This window comes from Aptenodytes forsteri, unplaced genomic scaffold, assembly GCF_000699145.1.
Source record: "Aptenodytes forsteri isolate BGI_AS27 unplaced genomic scaffold, ASM69914v1 Scaffold388, whole genome shotgun sequence".
NCBI lineage: Eukaryota > Metazoa > Chordata > Aves > Sphenisciformes > Spheniscidae > Aptenodytes > Aptenodytes forsteri.
In genome coordinates, this window is record NW_008795433.1 from 200478 (window position 1) to 221503 (window position 21026).

Consider the following 21026-nt stretch of genomic DNA (forward strand, 5'->3'; position numbering starts at 1 on the left):
CACAGGCCCACTTCTCAAGCTTGTCCAGGTCCCTCTGGATGGCATCCCATCCCTCAGGTGTGCCAACCACACCACTCAGCTTGGTGTCATCTGCAAACTTGCTGAGGGTGCACTCGATCCCACTGTCTATGTCATTGATTAAGGTATTAAACCGTACTGGACCCAATACAGACCCTTGAGGGACTCCACTCATCACTGATCTCCATCTGGACATTGAGCCATTGACCACTACTCTTTGGATGTGACCATCTAACCAATTCCTCACCCACCGGACAGTCCACCCATCAGATCCATTCACAGGGCAGTGTTGCATTTGCCATACAAAAAAATAAATTCCTGATGCATCTGAGAGAAAAGGAAGTAGGAAGAGGGAAAGGTTGAAGTATGAAGCCTTTAATTTATGGGGAACAGTTATGTAGCTGTCAAAAATGCTTACTTACAGTATTAATTGGTGTGTTAAACTGTTTTAATTATCTGAAAAGGTGACAGATGGATTTGCATCTCAAAGGGAGAAGTTAAGCCTTACCATAAAGCATTCTGTATGTATTGCAAATACAGTGTACTTGTTATTCCTTATGGCCTTGACAAAAAAATACTTGTCGTCTCTGAAATTTAACTAAAGGATTTGTGCTTTGAGTTAATCTAGGTGAAAGTAGACATGTGTAATATAGCAGTTACCTATATATAGATGAGCTGTACAGGGTTTTGTAAACTCCTTGCCCATAAAAAAAGTCTTTGTTTCATGAAGGATTCTTAGCTATAAAAAGAAAAATAGCCCAGCCAATGTTCTTCGGCTTACAGACAGCTTAAAAAAAAAAAAATCTATAAGGAAGACTGTAGACTGATGTCTGGACTTCAGGGTTTTTTTAACTGAATTTGAAGGAACATCTGTTCTCCTAGACAGGCTTTTTAATGCACTTTTTGATAAAGTTTAATGTCTCCATGAAAGCTCATACAGGGTTTAGTTTTGCGTGCAGCAGCATTATCAGGACAGGGGACAAAACTTGCCTTTAAACTGGGCCGAAGAAAATCATCAGTCAACCTAGAAGATGCTGTAGACCACTTATTCCTCTTCTGAGTGAGTATTTTACAACCAGGTTCACCTAATGACTGTCTGTTTAGGCCAGCCTTGGACTTTGAAGAGCAGGAATTGAATGTAGCATAGGGAGCTGTGTAGCCGAAACAAGCCAAGGATGCTGCTCCTTTCTGCTAGATTTCTCACACAGGTTTGCAGAGTGAAGGCTGTGAGAAGGGGTCCTTCTCAGTTGCTAGGGAATGTATAATGCTCACTGACTTAAAGTGTACAGAGGCATCAAGATGTAGAAAACGTTCTTGAAGCTAAGGTGAAAAGGACTGCAGTAGTAAACATTTAGTTGGTCTAAACTGGATATGAGAAATCAGATGTGGCCCAGGTTTCAGACACAGCCAGATTCAGACCACAGACTTGATCTGGCATAAGGGTTTGAATGCTAATGCCTTTGGATTGCCTAAGTAAAGAAATACTTTCATAACTATCATAATCAAATGCAGTTATGATCAACTTGCATTAAATTATTTTTTGGAATGCATATTTTGGAATCTTTTTGCTGTTTATTACTCAAAATCATAATGTAATCTTGTGAGCCCTGGCAGAGTGGAAATTACCAACTCTATCAAACAAAAAAAAATTGTAATCCTGAGGAGTGGAAACAGCTGTTGGTTAAGATCCCTGGTTTTATGCTGTCTTGTATAGTGCAGGTTTCTTGATTAGATAGAATAAATACATCTCTCTTACTTGGTCCAGGCATGCTGTGCCTGAATATGCACAGAGCGTAGGGATCTAGATCTACACTCTGAGCCCTGCATTTCATACAGTCCATTAGACAGGTACTGGGTTTGAAGTGGTGACTTTGGTGGTAATACGGAAACGGGCAGAAAAAGAGCTCTGTAACTTAGTGTGAGTATAGGACCTTTGAAATATGGTGGGTCATCTTGAACACAAAAGTGCTATAAAAAGCATAGGTAAGGACTGTGATGAGACAAACCATCTCAGCTCTGACGTGAAAGGACTAATCATTATGTTTCTAATATCACTGCATATTATACTTCTAGAATTGTTCTAGCCTGCTCATACTGTAGATTCAAAGATAATGTGTGTGTGTCAGAGTTATTTCCAGTGGTGTCACGCCTCAAAATGAAGGGAAAGGACTGAGGGGAAAGCAAGAATTGTAAGAGAAGGATCCCATGGCTACCCAGTCAAGGTGTGTACATCCATTTTAGGAGCCTACTAGGCAAATAAAAGTGGTACTGATCACAGAGGAGTTTTATTTGACTCTTGGTATTATGTTAGCTGTCTCTGAAAGTGTTTAAAGGAAAAGCTGGGGCTTCAGTCAAACTAACAAATAGTTGTTGTGTAGCTTTTTGATGTTAGAAAAGTGAATTGAAATTTGCATGGCAGTTTAATCAGCCTGTGATATATAATAAGCATATTATCAAATGTTATTAATTAACAAGTAATATGTTTGATTTTTTTACATACTGTGGAAAGGAACCTCAGAATGGAGTTTCATCAGTAACTTTTCAGTGGTATTGGTGGGTTAAGCAATTGTTTCTGCTATCCCACAGCCCCTTTCATATGTTCAGTACAAAAGTTTTTGTGGCTTTATGGTGAACTGCAACAGGTATCTGGGACAGGTGAAGAACTGCTATGGTCATCTGTTCTTTCTGGGTAAATTTTTGACTGGTTTGGATTCTTATCTCAGTTCACTATATGGTTGTCCAATCTTTTATGCCAGTGCAAAAGGGAAGAGGTAAGAATGAAGATGTTGGGAATGGCAAGACTGTTGTGTTTGGTGGCTGTGTTAATCTATGCTAGTTTTAATTGATTCTCAGGCTGTACTCGTGGTTATGTGAGTGCTGTCCTCTAAACAGGATCTGTGATGTGATAAATTAAAAAAGAAAAAAACACCTTTCTTTTAACATAATTCCTTTTTTAAAAATAGAAAATTTGTCTTAAAGCATGGTCATGTTGACAGTTGTACAGTTTCAGGTTGGCTGTTGAGAGAGAACTTAGCATGGAACTGAAGTCCCTTTATTGCAGTCCATACACATGTAGTATTTCAGATGAATATCATATTAAGAAATGGATGTGTATTAATAGGGATGTCTTTTCAGATGCTTGTGTCTCATCATTTACTATGAGTAGAATGTAGACTGGTACCTTTTATATTGAGCTGGATGAAGGGAATTCTTGTGGTTTTGTTAGGAACATTCTTTATTTTCAATTTCAATCAATAGATTTCAATATGTTATGCCAGCAACTTTGCCTTCTTTTTGCTCAGTTCCTGTATTTTAAAATAGACAATGTGTCTTGTGTGCGAAAATCCTTTATCTGACAAAAATAAACAGTTTCACTTAGTAGCTTTATCCCTCTATTCCCTCTAACATTGTAAGCATTTCATTTGTTGGCAATAATAGAAGTTTTATTCTTCGGCTTCCCTAAGTCTTGACTTACAAAAACCTAATGAGTAAATGTCAGTTGCCAGTAGAATTAAGATACACTTTTTTTTTTCTTCAATTTTGTCTTATTTGAAAAAAACAAAACAAAGCAAAACTCTGCCACTTCTGTTTTCAGTTCAGTTCTACAGAGATGGTATGCAGTCTTGTGGTATTGAAAATTATATTTTGGGCTGAACCCTTGCCAAAGAGAGCATTCACTCAAATCAAGGCCTCCAAAGTGTAAACATGAGATAAATTGAGTTTCAATTTTGAATCCTGATCTGCTTTTTCACTTTTTTCTTAAAAAGCATACCATTAAGCCTACACTGCCTTCATCTGTTTCCTTTAAATGTATTTTCCATTTGTAAAGCAATTTAACTAGCTTTTTGCTGTTGGCTCATTGATCATAAATCCTAGCAAAGCAATAGTATGAAGCATAGGGTACAGCATCTGTATGTTACATACAGATCATGTTATGTAACTGTATGTTACATACAGTATGTATGTTACATACTAAATTAACATATGGGAAAGATAACTTCCCTGCTTTTTCACTTGTATTAATTTTTCATAGAATGTGAAATCAAGGTAAGTAGCCATTTGTGGTTAAAATGTGCCACTCTTAATTGGAGAAATATGGCAGTGAAAAGAAAATTTGTATATAGAGGGCATAATTATTAACGCTCTTCATATTTATTATGTTAGAAATGTCATGGTGTTTAAGAATCTTCATACCTCTCGCAGGAAAGCCTGAAACAATTTGTTGAAACATTAACAAGTTTATTTCATCACATTTAATGGATTCTTAAATCTGTATCAGCTTATCAAAGGAAACATTAATTAAAAGTGTAATTGACTAGCCAGCTGTTTCCTGTTTTCTGTCCAGCAGCCTCTATTAAAAACATTATAAAACACATAAAGCTCTTTATCTGAGGCAGATGAGAAGTTCCCCATGCCAAATTCTGCTCAAGCAGTGAGATTTAAATGATAGTTTCTTAGTTCAATGCGTGTTGGGTGACCAGTATCTGCAGGCACGTACTACTTCATATGGAGGCGGGCTATGTTACCAATTGGCAGAGAAACCCCTTTTAAAACATGACATGGTTAGCATGCCAGAATGCTTTGTTCCCGGAGGGGAGCACTGCATGACTAAAGCTGAACGTGTGGTTGCACTTTCCTCACTACACATAAGAAATCCTCTGATAGCAGTGCAGTTCTCAGGCTAGGCTCATATATTGACAGCAGTAAATAGGCACGTGCTGAAGACAAGCTCTACCTTGCTGAATTGGCATACTTTAACAATGTAAAATGTACAAGTCTTTTCTGCATGGGTAGAATATGTTTTGTCCATTAGGTTTACAGTGTTCATTCCCAAGCTTGGAAATTGTTCTCCCCAGATACAAGAAGGGCCTTGTGAAACCATTCCGTATTTCAGTTTTCCTTTTGTGAGATGGTTGGGAACTGCAAAGGTCCCCTTGATCATGGAGGACCTCTGTTGCTCTTTTGGATGTGCCCTGTTAACAGTGGGGCTGTAACTAGCCTCCTTCTATGTTGATGCTACACTTTCCATTGGGCCAGTGCAAGACAAATCATGACCAAACTCAGCAGCTGTCTTTCTCTTTCCAGAAACCAGAGTTTGGCCTTCCTGGGGTTTAACACAGAACTCTCAGGGTCTGAAGACTTCTTTGAACATTCGTCTACCATTTGCAGGGTTTTTTTAATGTACAAGAGCCAAATTTCTGTTTGAGTTAGAATTATTAACAATAAAAATCCCATTTGCCATTAGCGCACATGACTAAAACCCCGAAGACGCTTTTGGTTTTGGTGTGGAGAATGAATGCGATACTCATTCTCAAATTAAGACCTGTAACAGTAAAGGTTCCCGCTCTTTTTTTTGCTTTCATTCAAATTACTTCCTCGGGGACTTCTTGCTCACTCTATACTTGGATTTATTGTTATATTCACCTCCCTTCCCCTCATCTTAAATGTCATCCTGTTTTCACTGGGTGATTGAAAGATCAAGTTAGAAAGTTTTGTTACGGAGTGCAGGACAAGTGTCGGTTGCACTGGGGAGCGGCAGAATGCAGCAGAAACCAGGGTGCTGTCAGGGCTTGACAGCAATGGAGGAGAATAACTCCATTAACAGCAAAGAAAAAAGGAGTGGGGAATAGAGCAGAACTGTGCCTATTGTGTTTAGATTTGAAGGTAGTGGTCTCACTGGATATCTTTGTGAGTTTGGAATTGGAGTCTCTTCATTTTAGTCAGTTGGAGAGCTCAGGTGGAGTAATTTTTGGAAGAAAATCAGGGACAATACAGTTTTCCAGCCATACATTACGAAAAATGCACTATAGCAACACACAGCTGGATCTTCCTTGAAAAACGATAAAAAAGCTTGCAAGGTATAGGCCATGTGCAAAGGCAAACAGTTTGATTACTGAAGCATCTTCAAAACAGAGTAGGTTTGATTTTTGGGATGGAGATGCTTAATAGTTTCTTTTATGGTCTCTAATTACATCTGTGGTTACAAATGCTGACAGCTGCAAGACCTTCTTGTGGCTTAATATTTTTATTTCTGTGGTGTAGAGGGAACTTGAATGTGTTAGGTGTCACAAACATTGATCCTCCAAATGGAGGGAAAAAAGGGAAAAATGTAGTAGACTGAGTAGTTACATAATCTATCATATCCTTTCCGTTGGAGTCGGTTCAAGTGATGCTGTCAGTGGTGTGAGAGGAAAGTGAAATGTGAACAGCAAGTTTTGCATGCCAGAAATAAAAAAATATAAGATAAGGGACTTTGTGCCACAGTCTCAGCTGAAAAATACGGTTAGATAATCAGCTTAAATAGTATGTCCTGTCCTTGCTGTTGCATATGAAGTTTGCCTGTGGAAAAGGGAAGAGCATACCTCCTCATCTCCTTGCTACTGGATGGTTGAAGTCCTCTACATGAAAACATATTAAGAGAATTCCTGCATGGAAGATTCCTTAGTTTTCCAAAGAGCATCCATGGCTCAGAGCACAGATCTTGAGTTTGAGATGTGTGAGAAAGACTTTGTGGAAGCAGATCACCTGAGACCATGATGTGGTCACAAACAACTCTGGAACCATAATTATTCCAGTGTCAGATCCATTTCTGATCTCATTAGTAGATTGTTGTAAGCAGTAAATTAAATGTTCTATGCTCATCTCTTTTCTACAGCACAGAATAAACTGCTTGGTAGAACAGTGCTGTAAAGCAAGAAAGGCTATGCAGCCAGTCTTTATGTTCTTGTTCTTATTGGTGCAACTAAGCTACAGCTGGTTTATATCGTATTTAATAACTTTCACAGTTTCTTAGAATCATTTGTTTCTCAGAATCTTGGAAAAATTTGGCTTGGGTGGGATTTCTGGAGGTTCATTTGTTCAACCTCTTGCTCAAAGCAGGGGGCTGTCTTCAATGTTAGATCAGGTGTCATGCAGTTTTGCCCAGTTTGGAAAATCCTCAAGGAAGGGAAGTCCCCAGCCTCTCTATACCGCCTGCTTATGTGCTTAATTGGTCTTGTGGGGAAGAATTTTTTTTCCTAAAGTCTGTGCAGAATTTTGAACAAGTTGCAACTTGCGACTGCCTGGTTTTGTCCTTTCATTGTGCACCTCTTGACGAGAATCTGCTCCAGGCTTTTCTAAATGCCCTTTAGATAGCAGAAGATGCCCCCTTAGCTTTCTCCATACCAAATAAGTTCAGTTTCCTTAGTCTTTCCTCATTTGCCATATGCTTTAGCCCCCTAATTCTTAGAGGCCCTCCTGGATTTCCTCTAGTTTGTTGATAGGTGTCTTGTACTGGAGGCCCAAACCGAAGTCAGTACTCCAGATAGGGTCTTATGAATACCAAGTAGAGTGGAATAATCACTTCTCTTGGTCTCACCATCCTTGTGCTACTGCGGCGCAGTATGGGTTAGCCTTCACTGCCACAAGAATGATTTGCCTTTATGATACTCAAATTACTTTATCCTGGTATGTTTCCCTGCTTTTTCTTTGTACAGAATTCATACCAATATCCCTTAGTGTCCTACCTGCATGGAAAAATCAAGTCTAAGTGACAAGAATAATTGAGGTGTGATTATAAAGGAAATAGGCAAACGAACACCAATTTGTTAGCACAGATACCAGTAGCTGTGAAGCTTTGTGCTTCATATTACTCTTCTACCTCTACTAGCTGAATTACAATTAGTACAGCATAGCCTAGACGTATTGTTCCTCCAGATGAGTCCTGTAGACTTGTTTAATGTGACTCTGAGTATGGAGCCTTGTGCAGTATATAAACACCATGCTGTTGGTTTTCTTTTCATCTGCAGCTTGGATGAATGTATTTCCCACCTTTTTTTAATGACAGGTAATACCCGGCAGAATAGCTACCCAAAAGTTTCAGGTCTGGATATAGATCAGATACTTATTTTGCAGATAGTTAATAATAAAAAATATTAATTAAGAATATCAAGTCTTGTGCAAAAATATCTGGATAAAATTATCCAAATCCTGAAGACGTATTTTGGAATTTCTCCCCTTCTTTTTGTTATAACTTAGAATCATAGAATCATAGAATCATTGAGGTTGGAAAAGACCTCTAAGATCATCGAGTCCAACCGTCAACCCAACACCACCATGTCCACTAAACCATGTCCCTAAGTGCCTCATCTACTCGTCTTTTAAATACCTCCAGGGATGGGGACTCCACCACTTCCCTGGGCAGCCTGTTCCAATGTTTCACCACTCTTTCCGTAAAGAAATTTTTCCTCACGTCCAATCTAAACCTCCCCTGGCGCAACTTGAGGCCATTTCCTCTTGTCCTATCGCTTGTTACTTGGGAGAAGTAACTTGTTAGAATAATGTGGTTTTTTAAGCAAAGAATTCAAGAACAACTGCAGGTTTTCTGCCTGAGTGCCAGGTGTAATGACCTGTCAGCATAGTTTGAAAACACAGTAAAGTGTATACTTTCCTTTCAAATTTAAATTGAAGTGAGATGTTATGGGCTGAATTTTGATTTTCTTTTTTTTTTCCCTGCTTAATTTTTTTCAGTTGGTCTGTAATTTTACAGGGTCATGCAAAGTATTTATCAAGAGGATTCAGCATTTCTATTTTTTTATGGGAGATTTTTTTCGGATATGTGTTGCTAGTTGACATCTGCCACCTTGAGAAGCGGTGAGTTTCTTCTGACAGGACTTGGATGAAGAATGTAGGGGAGAAATGTTAGGCCGTTGTCTCTGCTCTGAGCTGTGATCTGCCCTTCTAGTAAACTGAAAGAAGAAAATTTCCAGTTTCCACTAGTTTATTTGGAGTATCAGGTGTTCTCCAGCTGTGAACACAAATCTGTGGGTCAGAGGGCAGAATTAGTTACGTGTAGCTAATTTTGACTGCTGATCAGTTTCCAAAGAGGGGCCAGAATATTACTTTCCCTAATGTAGACAAGGCATAGATAGATTCTTCCTGGAGGCCTTTCAGCTCTTCCATTCCCCCATGACATCTGTGTGGAAAGTACAACCATCTGCTCCCTGGCCTTCTCCCTCCTTCAGGCTGTCCCTGGGGGACCTCCACATTTTCTCTCTTCCTTTATTACAGCAGTCCAGCCCAACAACACAGCTAGACTGTCTTCTCATACGAGTTCTATTGTTAGTGTATATGTAAGTGTTTATTTATTATAAAAGTTTCTGAGCTTCCCTTACACAAAGTTGAAAACCAAGCAGTGGGCATACCATGTCTTTACAGGCCACAGGAAGGTGTGTAAGAGCCTGAACAGGAGCTAGATCCCTTCTTCAGAGTCGTTAACTTAAACGGTTTCAATGCAGTGATCAGTAGACAATGGCCATCCTGCTCACAGAAGCAATATACTTTCTTAGCGTGGTCTGTATTGGATGTTCAGCGCAATTCTCATGCTAATTAAAGAACAGGATTTATGTTTTTGACAGTTCTTGGCAGGTAGAGTTGTGGCAGTAGTGTGGGAGGCTGGTTCAAATTGATTTATAACAGATACATGGATGGACTCACTCTGTCACAATCTCCATTATTTCTTATATAATCATCGGAAACAATGTTTCATGAGCAGATGATGACTTCCATTCAACTTCCTATTTATGCTATCTATCTGTGCTAGTAGAATATCCTTTTATCTATCACCTGGGCATATGCACGGTTCATGCTTCAGCAGCACTCCTCAGAACTGCTGTGGATTTTCTGTGGCTGATACATTCTGCAATATTCAGCTTTGATTTGGGGTTTTCTTTAATCCTGTGAAGAAGTCACTAACTTGAATTCAAGATTCTTTCCAGAAGTATGTTGTATTGTAGCCATCTGCTTTTAATTTTTACTTATTTTAACAGCCTCACCTAGGAAACGTGCTCCTTTCTTGGGACAAAGCACTAAATGTTTTGCATATGTGTGTATAGGTTCCAGATAATTTTGAATGTTTTGAGGGCTAGTGGTATTTCAAATATATTAAACTAAAAACACCTAAGAGATTTTTTCTCAGGCACAGCATAAGGAAAAGGGAGATAGTTAAAATGGGTGGGAAACATTGTTAAACATTGAGCTTGACTTTGTTAAAACTGAATTTGGGCTGTTACTTCTGCTGCTAGGGAAGTTGTATCTTTGGATAAGATGTATTCTACTGAATTTTTCTCCATCAGCTTGATCCTAGAATGGGGTTGTACTGGTGAGTTTTAATGACAGTAGGCAGTGATTTGGCAGAAGCACAATGGTTATGACTTCACTGCAAGATCTGGTAGGTGGGAAGCCTTTCCAAAAAGATTAGAAGAGAAACAAAGAAAAGTGCTTTGTGCTCAGAAGTTTTTGCTGTTCAAAATGGGAAAGTTTCACGTTTCTGTCAGTCAACACCAGTATGATTAGACAACACGTCACCTTGTGAAGCTGAGCGCAGTACGTTCACTTTTAAAAGATGTATAATACAGTGAAGGAGGTGTGGGGTTGTGAGGGGGGTAGTGGAAAAGCTGCTGTTTAGAACAAGGTGATAGTCCAAAATTCACCATACACGTTTGTATCAGAGTTTCAAAACTCATTTTATTTCAAGGTTGTTCTGTCATCTTTTCCTTCACTCTGTCCAGATTTTTTGGTGTCTTTTAGCTTTAATCACTCTCTTCCTATTATTTAATTTATTGCTAACGTTTATGAAGCACATGAAAGTTTTTTTCAATGATGTAAGGTAAGGTTGTAGTATTTCTATTTATATAATATGTAATACAGAGCTCAATTTTTCTGTCTGCTACCCTATCGTTTGGTGGTGTAGACATTCTTTTACAAGTCCCTTTTGGTAAAAAAAGCATGGTAATTTAGGGGGAGTTCTGAGAGTCAATTATCACTATGTTAGAGGATAATCTAAAATAGTATTGAGTGGTCGCTGTAGGTCTTATGGTCAAGTATGAAATTACCTAGTGTGTTTCTTTATATGAACAGATTCAACAGTGTTTTGCAGTAGGGCATTGTCTTTGTAAAAATAAGTATTTCAGGATGGCTTCTGGGGGAATTATATCATTATTTTAATCTGCTTTTGATATAATTCCTGGATTACATTTCTGCTTTCTTTTCCAAATAGTTGTATAGATGGGACTCTTCATTTTGAGACATTGCTTCTCTAAGTTAAATCTCTTTTCCCTACACAACAGTTTTGTTGTACTTTCCAGAGAACAGCAGTTCTCTACATGTTTCTAGTGCGTGTCACGTACTGGAAAGTTTTGGCACTCATCTCCTTGTCATGGTTTCAGTAAGGAGCAGTTATGACTGTTTTGCTTTTCATGCTGCAGTATTTCCTTTTAGTGTGTGGCTGTATTAGCAGATAGATGTGCCATTGCCCTGTGCTGTTCTCTGTGGGAGTTCAGGGTGTAGCTCCTGCAGCTGTGGCTCCTCCAGCCCACAGTCTTCTCTTTTGTGCTACATTTTAAAATTCACTTTGGTCTGACCTTGGACTTGCTCTTACAACCTGCTTCTCTTTTCTGTCAGCTCCTTTGTTATACCAGTGACAGACACTTAAACAGTTTAGTGAAATGATCGATCTGATGTTGGCGATGGTCCTGCTTCAAGTGGAAGGATGGACAACATGACCTCCAGAGGTCCCTCAGCGATTTCTGCAGTTTTAGAGGCGGGATATGTGGTTCTGCTCTGCTCACTGTGATCATTGCTGACACTCAAAACCAAGTTGTTAAGCAGTGAAAATAGGAAAACTTGGAGGTGGACGGGGCAGAAGGGTCAGGCAGTGAAAGTCTCTAAGGGGTGAGTCTTCTTGCTGACCAACTGCAAATAGTGAAAGAAAGCTTCTGGCCCTAGGGAGGATTGGAAGAGGACTGTGATACAAGCCTGAGACAATAGCCAGTGCTCCTAAAGCTTTCTGGTGGCAAGCTTTTGCCACAATTTCCCTTAGAAACAGTGATCAGAGCTGGCTGCTCTAGTCCTGTCACCATCACCATCTTTTCACTTCATTGTTGCTGAGCCATTTAACCATGCCAGCAAAAAGCTTTTTTTTCCTTCCCCCCACCGTGAATTTTTTCTATCATAGCATGCTCCAAATGCTAGGTGCAGGGTCAGAAAAGCTCTACAGCCATTGCAGAGGAAGCAGTGGCAATAAGCAGCCAGGGACAGGGTGGGGAGAGTGGTACTATGACAGTCAGTAGCTACCTTGATGTAGACGTGCACAGAACTGCAGCTGCAAAGTAATTGAGACCAGACACAATAATAAGAGCTAGCGTTGAGGTAAATGAGTATTTATCCCCTTTGTATAAAGTATGCTTGTCCAGCTGTACATTGTTGTATGAAGTTTAAGACCCCACGTGAGAAGAAAATACAGAAAATGGTCCTGTCTGATGGGAAAGAACACAGATAATTAACATTTTATTTAGTACTGGGCAAAAACTTGGGCAATACAGAGAGAGGAAACCATCCATTCTTGAGGAAAAAAGAGGGAGAAAGGAGTTCAGAATTCGAAAATTATCCCAAAAGCACAGTGTGGTGCTTAGGTGTTTCATGGCCTGTCAGCTAGGTGGAGAGAAAGAGATATGGAGAGGAGTCTTCCACATCTGATTTTAGGATATGTAGCATAAATGTGGGGTTTTAGTCATTTCTGTCACCTGTGCATTATTCATCTTTGTAACTGTATTGTCTGTTTGGGGTTTTAGAAATACTTGCATTGGCTTTTACATTACTTGTTCTTCCTCCCCTCCAGCTAGAGTCAAGGCTGACTTGTAGCTTAGCAAGCGTCAAAGCACTCTGTTCTTTCAAGATCCTTTGTGCTGGGACACTGGGTTGCTCTGGCAGGTTGCAGCAGTTTATCATGTTCTTCTGTATCACAAGAAAAAGATGTTACAAGCTCTATGGGTCATGTTAGGGTCAGGTTAGTGGTGTCTTTTTGGAGAAAGTTCTCTTGACTATTAGCTGGTAAACTCTTTGGCATACTACCATGTACTTGAATACTGAGTGTTTCAAAGAGTGCAGAATAGCATGCATCTGGAATCTGTTGAACTGTTCTCTGACAGAAAGGCACCACAGTGAAATCATCTTTCTTAAAAACAAAACAAAAAAAGTGTGTGCTAATTCTGCTGGAAATTTCCAGCCTTAAATTTGTATAACTAATGTCAGAAAATTCAGGGCAGAAATAGCCACAGACCACGAAATATGCCCTGCTGTGGGAGACTTGATGGTGTGCACAAAAAAGAGGCAAGCCACGGGGGTGATCCCAAGCTATCACGAGCAAATGATTTGACCTATGTCTTAACTCTCTCTTTACTCACACTTTGGTTCAGAAAGAGATATTTTCCATGGTGGGGTGTAAGTGGGGGACCATTATTTCATTGGTGTTAATGTAGTATGGCAGATTTAGGTGAGGTGTTTCTATATTTTGTTTTGTGTTACTGTTGTTGCTTTGGGTTTTTTTTGTTTAATTTGTTTGAAGCCCTGTAAGAAGAGAGTTTTTTGCTGGTTGGCATAATCCTGAATGGAGGAATTGTGGCAGTGGTGATTCTGAGGACAAATGTGTGCAGCTGGTTTATGAAGTTGTCTCTAGCATATCACTGTCAAGGGTGCAGGTGGAGGGTAACAGTAGAACAAGCACATGGCAGATTAATCCAGTGTGCTCTCAGCTCCTGATGAGACCAAATCAGTGAGCTGCATCGTCCCAGTGTCATGTTCTATATAGCACCTGCAAAACTCATAGGGAAATATTGCTGGAAGCATGGAGAAGATACTGTGCTGACTCTGAAGAGCAATTGTGTGAGCTGATACGCAACTGCACAAGGCACTGAAGATCACTTTATTGAACATGAACTGCCCTGTGTTGTCATTTCGCAAGTAAACTATGTGCTTTGGATGTTTAATGGAAAAAACTACTACATTAGAAGCTAGAGCTTCTGCTCGTTTATCCCCCATTCTACTTGTGCATGTGTTTGTTTATTCACAGCAGTACATGGTGGAGAGAACTTGTATTTTTTACGTAATTTCTCCACCATGCCAGATTGTTTTGAGTTCAAGCCTGGTTTTCTAACATTCTTTGCAGTCACTTCAACTTCATACTCTTTGCAGGTTGCCTGGAGTTGTCCTGTGTTTCATTGTCCAAGTGATAACTGAAGTATTGAGTGCTACCAGATGCAGTATTAAGCTTTATGGAACTTTACAAAACACATTCTTTCATTTTGACAGTGAACCCCTGATACCATTCTGAATATTGTTCTCCAGCCAGTTTTGTACCCATTCTGTAGTAAGAACTTACACGTAAACTGTGCTTCCGTAGATCGGTTATGAGAACGTTGTGTGAAACAATAGAAAATAACCTCACTGAAACCAAGCATGTAGGAAATCATCTGCTTCCTCTCTGTCCACAGAATCTGTTCCTCTGCCATTGAAGGAAATAAAGTTGATTTGATGGGATTTTCTTTTTCTTGACGAATCCATGCCGGCTATTACTCATCTTGCTTTCTTCTAGGTGCTTAGAAATAGTTTCCTAGCAGTTCTTCATCTTTTCTACTAGGTTTCCATGAAAGTAGTAGTGAGTGTAGTGTGTCTCATCCCATTCTTCAGACAGGCGGATGGAAGGAGCCTGAAAAAGATTTGTTTGTGTCTATTTGTGGATGCAGTAGCTGCTGGAGTGCAACTGTGTGTTTTGTCCAGTAGTACCTAATTGTGTTCTCACAGACAGCATAGTGTGTCGTACAGTGCCTACACAACACTTTGCCCTTTGCTTTTCTGATAGCCTCTTTGCTGTACCTCCTTCGCAGCTCCTGTCTCTCAGTTCCTAAAGCTAAAAGAATGTTTTCTTCAAATTTCTTGGATCCAGACTCTTAGCTTGTAGATATGGTTGGAGTTCTTTTCAGCTGTAGTGCTAAGGTGACTAGAAGGAAGTCATGATGCACATGTTGAGAAATGCTGATAGTTTGGATAGTAAGAGGCAAGCAAGGAGTTTTCCCCAAGTTTTTATGTATATGTGTGTGTGTGTATATATATATGTGTAAAATATACGTGTGTGTGTATATATGTGTGTGTGTATATATATCTGTTAAAGTGTGTCAGTTGGTTCTAGGCTTTTCAGCAACTTCTAGCATAAATGAGGGGTTTGGGATGGGACGTTTGAAAAGCTGGAGGTCTCGTGGGGTAATGTGTTGTATGTAGTATATTGATAGTATACATGTGGTAATTATTGTTTGGTTATTACAGGCAGCAGTGATTTATATCATTCTGAGAGTGGCAGATACTCAGGGAAGGTGACCGTGCTGCCATTTTCCTTGCAACAACATTGTCTCCATCACTGGTATCTGAAGGTTGTTGAGAGCAAATGTAGGAAAGTACTTTACTCTGGCAGGAGAAAAATGCTACGCTTATAAAAAATGTATGCACTCAGTGCCAAAAGAACAGCTGCTTGGAAGTGTCACTGAGGCTTTGCCAGAGAAGCTACTGGAGCTCTGTGCCAAGATTTACCAAAAAAGAAAGGTTGACTGTTCTCCAGTTCTCACAGACAAGTTCAAACGTAGAGTCCCTGAGCTAGAAGCAATTGTATAACAAACGTAACGCAATGATGGCAAATAAAGGAAATGCAATTTCTGCTAAGCATGTTAGTAAGGGAAGATGACACAGTATACTTGGATTTCTGAAAGGATTAATGCATTCAGGTTACCTTGCTCTACTCGGCAGTGTAGGCATTTTTTCCCTACAGTGACAGACTGGTCATCCTAGCAGAGTGCACTGTGAGAAGTGCAGAGAAAATAGCAGTTTGAATAAAGCATATAGGAAAAATTAAGTAACAGTTATTTGTGCTTTATAAATCTGTGCTTAGCATCAGAAATAAAAACTTCTTACTAAATTTTAGGATCAGAGATCTCCCTTCCCAAATTCTGTATTGTTTATGAACTTGTGTTGTGATATATGGATGCACAGTAAAGTATTGGTGCCTGCACCCCTGCATTTGAATAATCCTAAAGCAGAATGAGCAGGGTGGGATAGTAGTTGGAAGGTAAAATTCTGGAGTTATTTGGTTTCCTTAGGAAGGCTTCCCGAGCTTTAAGAAAACTTAGTTTGGATGTGTTTGTTTTTCAGGAAGTCTTTATGCACTTTATGCATGTTTAACTGTGAATTGTAGAGCAGTAATGAAGTGACTGCTGTTTTATTCAGCGCACTGCAGTGAGCTCTTGTGCTTATATGCAAGCTCATTCCTACAATAAAAGATTTTATTTTTTTAAATATCTTGAGTCAGTTTCTGTAAATTAGTTTTATTTATGTTGTTTTACATTCTTCTAGCTTCTAGCATTTTTTTTAGTCTTTTTCTTAAGAGATTTCCCACCCACCCCCCAATTTAGTGATCTCTTTTAAATATTTTTCTTGCAGCACTTGGTAAGCAATGAATCTTTAGGTGGATGCACTGAACTGTCAGATAAATAGAGGGATAAAACCCAGCAATATTGATCCTTTTTCATTTTCCCGGTAGGGTGACAGATAAATTAGTCCCTGTAGTAACAGAATCATAGAACAGTATAGGTTGGAATGGACTTAATGTATTACATTATATACACAAAAGTGTGTGTGTGTCTGTGTAAATGTGTGTATTTTAGGATCCCATCCTTTATGCATCTATTTATAGAATCATAGAATCATTTAGGTTGGAAAAGACCGTTAAGATCATCAAGTCCAACCGTTAACCCAACACTGCCAAATCCACCACTAAACCATGTCCCTAAGCACCACATCTACACGTCTTTTAAATACCTCCAGGGATGGGGACTCAACCACTTCCCTGGGCAGCCTGTTCCAATGCTTGACAACCCTTTCGGGGAAGAAATTTTTCTTCATATCCTAATTTCCTATTATCCTGATATCCAATCTAAACCTCCCCTGGCGCAACTTGAGGCCATTTCCTCTTGTCCTGTCGCTTGTCACCTGGGAGAAGAGACCGACACCCACCTCGCTACAACCTCCTTTCAGGTAGTTGTAGAGCGTGATGAGGTCTCCCCTCAGCCTCCTTTTCTCCAGGCTAAACAACCCCAGTTCCCTCAGCCGTTCCTCATGGGACTTGTTCTCCAGACCCTTCACCAGCTTCCTTGCCCTTCTCTGGACTCACTCCAGCATTATGGGCACATTGATTTCATATTCTTAACTATGGCTCATGATCATCTCTTCTAGCAGCTTCTATAACTAAACTTGTGAGGAAAGACAGTTCTGCATCAAATCCCAGTGCGTTTAGAGAGCAGGGAATTTTAATAAGGGGCACTATATGTTCATTTGTACCATCAGTTGACAGTTTGAAACCCTGAAACATCTCTGTTTGCTCAATATCCAGTTAAGGGTGGTAGCAGAAGAACTTGTGCAAGGAAAGTAAAAAAGCCTTGAAAAGTTCAGTTTCATCATTGACTAACCCTATCAGTGTCATGGGACTGTGAGGATTGCTTGTTTTCAGAAGTACTGGAAAGGATATTGGTAAAATACTGGATGCGTTGCACAGCAGTTCATTGTAGATGTTCTGACAAGAATGATGTTTACAAAAGTTGATGGCAAATTGACTTCTGATTTAAATAGGCATTGGTAGCTGGAGAGATAAAACATCAACGTAAGCATCAACATATCATTCTGGCTATGATCAGAAAAATGGCCTACGGGTGATCATCTGGCTAAGCAAAGGACAGACATGAAAACCTTCTACAGTAAATTTTGTTTTCATACATTTTGATAAAAATTCAGATTTTTCCATATGTTGAATAGATATCTATAACCTTCCAGTTTTTTTACTTTTTCTAGAATATCAGGTGCATACTTTCAGATAGACAGTGCCAGATATTTGTTTGATGATGCCATATCTAGAATATAAATATTAAAATATGTGAAAATCTTTACAAATCACTGAGTTGCCTAATTCTAATTTGAACTATTTCCTATCAATATAGTTGATGAACAAAAGTACTACTATAAGAAGTGACTCAAGTTATATTGATTGTAACTATCATTTGCCGAAGTTTGTGATAAGGAGTTGGATAGATTTGGTTATGAAATGAAAGAAAATCACAAATGCATTAAAGAAAATTACAACAATTAATTTTTAACCGTCACTTTAAAAACAAGCGGGTGTAGCACGTATCATCCAATGAATTACCCCCAAAGCCTCCTGTTTTGACTTTGGTTCTAAAAATTAGCTCTGCAGACCTTGCTAAGCCTTGCTTTTCTGAAGGCAGTGTTATGAAAACATAAGAAGTAGAAATGAAAAATAAAATCCTGTTTTAAAAAGATTTTTCTAAGTCCTTAGTCGTACATGGTCAACAGAAAAGCCCTGCTGTCTTGCAGGACTGATTCAAAGGCTTGTACTCTGCTAACCTCCAGACACCGTACAACACGTTTTAAAAAGTTTAATGCTGAAGTGGTATTCTTGCAAAAGGCTGTAGTGAGTATACATACTAACTTAGCAAAGTGGATGGATGTGTTAGAGCAGATTATTAGTGAAGGTTGGAGCAAGTGAAAAATGCAAGGAAGAAAATAGCTGATTGCTGTCGGAGGTTGAGGGACACAGACTAATTGTCTTTTACAGAAATCCATTTGCTTTAAAAATATTTGCTCATTCTGAGTAGGTTTGGGGCAGAGGGGAATCACAGAGGGTTTAAAGACTGAAAACTTAATTGGATCAGTCAGTTGAAACTAAGGCACTCGAAGTAAGCATGGGAATCATCTAGGATGTGCTGAGAAAAGCCAGACCTCTAAGACGCAGTTAGTTTGACACGTATTATAGGAAAATAACTCTCATTTTTAAGAGTTGAGCCTCAGAGACATCTTGATCCTTTTGGATGGGAATATGTACAATGTAATGCAGAAAACCTGTCTGTTTGTTTTTTCCTGTTAAGTTGAAAAGCCCTGCAAAAAGGGTATTGATTAATTTCCTTCCTATAATACCTACACAATTGCTCTCATTGGCATAATTCCAATATGCTAGAAGTATTTGGTTTATTCATGTCCCATGGTAGTACGAGACTGGATACTCTGAGGCAAAGTAGGTTTTATATATGTCTTTTACTGGCAGCTTTTTACTGGCCGTTTCTTCAGTGCTCATTCTGTAGCTGTGTAATTATGCTCAAAGGTTGCAGGGGGAGTGTGTGTGATTTTTTTGTTTTTTAACCAGCACATCTGTTTAATGCTGTATTAACAGGTGTACAAATTGAATTGATAATGCAGCATCCAATTTTAATTTTCAGTGAGCAGTTAGGAAAAGCAACCAGTGTAGAAAGGTTGTATCTTGTAAACGCCCCACACATACTCTTCTCTGAGTCAGATTTTGGCATCTCAAGTGTACTACTTGACGCTCAAGCCCAGGTACTGAGCAACTTTGATCTCGTGCACATTGAGATGAACAAAGGTTTTTGCTACTGTTTTACATAAGCGGGCTGTGGAAGCAGGGGTCACAGGAAACAGGCCAGATTAATTTCTCATGGGTTGCAAAACTGGCTGAAATCCTGTACTGCTGTAGTTCTTAATTACTTGCTGACAGTAGGGAAGGATTCATGGAAGAGATCTCATTTGGCTTAATGGTGGAACAGAGTAGGTTTGCTGCATTTGCTGGTACTGTTAAACTGGGAGGAACTGCTGGCATGTTGGGAGGACTGGGTTATCATTAATAACATCCTTGACAACATGGACTGCAACAAGACTGAAAGAAATCAAGTCCTTTAGCACAAGGAGGAGAAAAGTCTTCAAATAGTTATGAAATAAAGGACAGGAATACTTTATTTCAGCTGCATATAGGAAAAGATGCAATAGGCTAATGTTGCAACAAGTTGTACAGCGTAGAACAAAGCCTTTAAAGATAAAGGATAATGAAATATGGTAATAGATAGCATAGGAGAATTGCTTCATTGTTTAATCATCATAAGTCTTTAAGAACAGGTAAGGCAAACACTTGTTGTGATTGATGAAAATATATTTACATCTACCTTGCAGGTATGCTAGACAACCTCTTGAAGTCTCTTTTGGGCTTGCTTGCTGTTGCTGTTTGGGTTTTACTTGTTTGCACTTTTATAATGGAAAGAATAAAGGTTTAAAAAAAACCCACCACACTCTTAGAAGTGTTCTCAACCCACCCAAGTAGCTCATCTCTTCATTCTTTACCCATTCAATTCTTAACAAAGAAGAGACAAAAGAAAGTACACCTTTGTAACCTACTTAAGTGTTCTTCATGAAGGGAGCATAAATACTGAAAGTCAATTTTTTTTTCTTTGCAGGTTACGGGATGACAGAATTAGGATAGAAAGGATGGAAAAACTCCATTTTGAATACAGCCATGCTTTCCAGCTGATTTCTGATTTTTACGCAAAAGAAGTGCCTGATACTACAGGTATGTCATCCAGATTTTTATGCAAAAGAAGTGCCTGATATTACAGATCTGTCATTCAGAATGTCTTTGAAGCATGCATCCTGTTAGCTTTTACACAGATAAGGAACACCTGTGGGTGCATCCCATCAGGTCTCATGGACTTGTCGATTTCCAATTTGTTTAAGTGTTCCCTAACTTGATCCTCCTCTGTTAAGGAGAAATCTTCATTGCTCCAGAATTTCCCACTGGTCTGAGAGACTTTGGATTCCTCAAGGCAAATCTTACCAGTAAAGACTAAGACAAAGAAGACATTGAGTTCCTCAGTTAAGTGTTCCTTGATCCTCCTCTGTTAAGGAGAAATCTTCATTGCTCCAGAATTTCCCACTGGTCTGAGAGACTTTGGATTCCTCAAGGCAAATCTTACCAGTAAAGACTAAGACAAAGAAGACATTGAGTTCCTCAGCCTCTTCCATGTCCTTTGTCACCAGATATGCTGCCCCATTCAGCAGTGGGCCCACATTTTCCCTTGTCTTACTTTTGCTGCTGATGTACTTGTAGAAGCTCTTGTTTTCCTTCATGTACCTTGCCAGTCTCAACTCCAGGTGGGCTCTGGTTTTCCTAACCCCATACCTGCAAGCTTGACCAATGTCTCTATATTCTTCCTGGGTCACCTGTCCCTGCTTCCACCTCTCATACTCCTCCTTTTTAATGTTTGAATTAATCCAGAGCATCTTGTTCATCCATGCTGACC

The 21026-nt window shown here is 39.3% G+C and overlaps 1 protein-coding gene across 1 annotated transcript in view; it reads left to right on the forward strand.

Moving 5' to 3' along the window:
- MSH3 (mutS homolog 3) overlaps window positions 1–21026 on the forward strand; it is a 125842-nt gene that overhangs the window by 23187 nt on the left and 81629 nt on the right. The window contains 1 exon segment of the mRNA XM_019472521.1: window positions 20184–20296. Within this exon segment, the coding sequence (XP_019328066.1) occupies window positions 20184–20296 (113 nt within the window).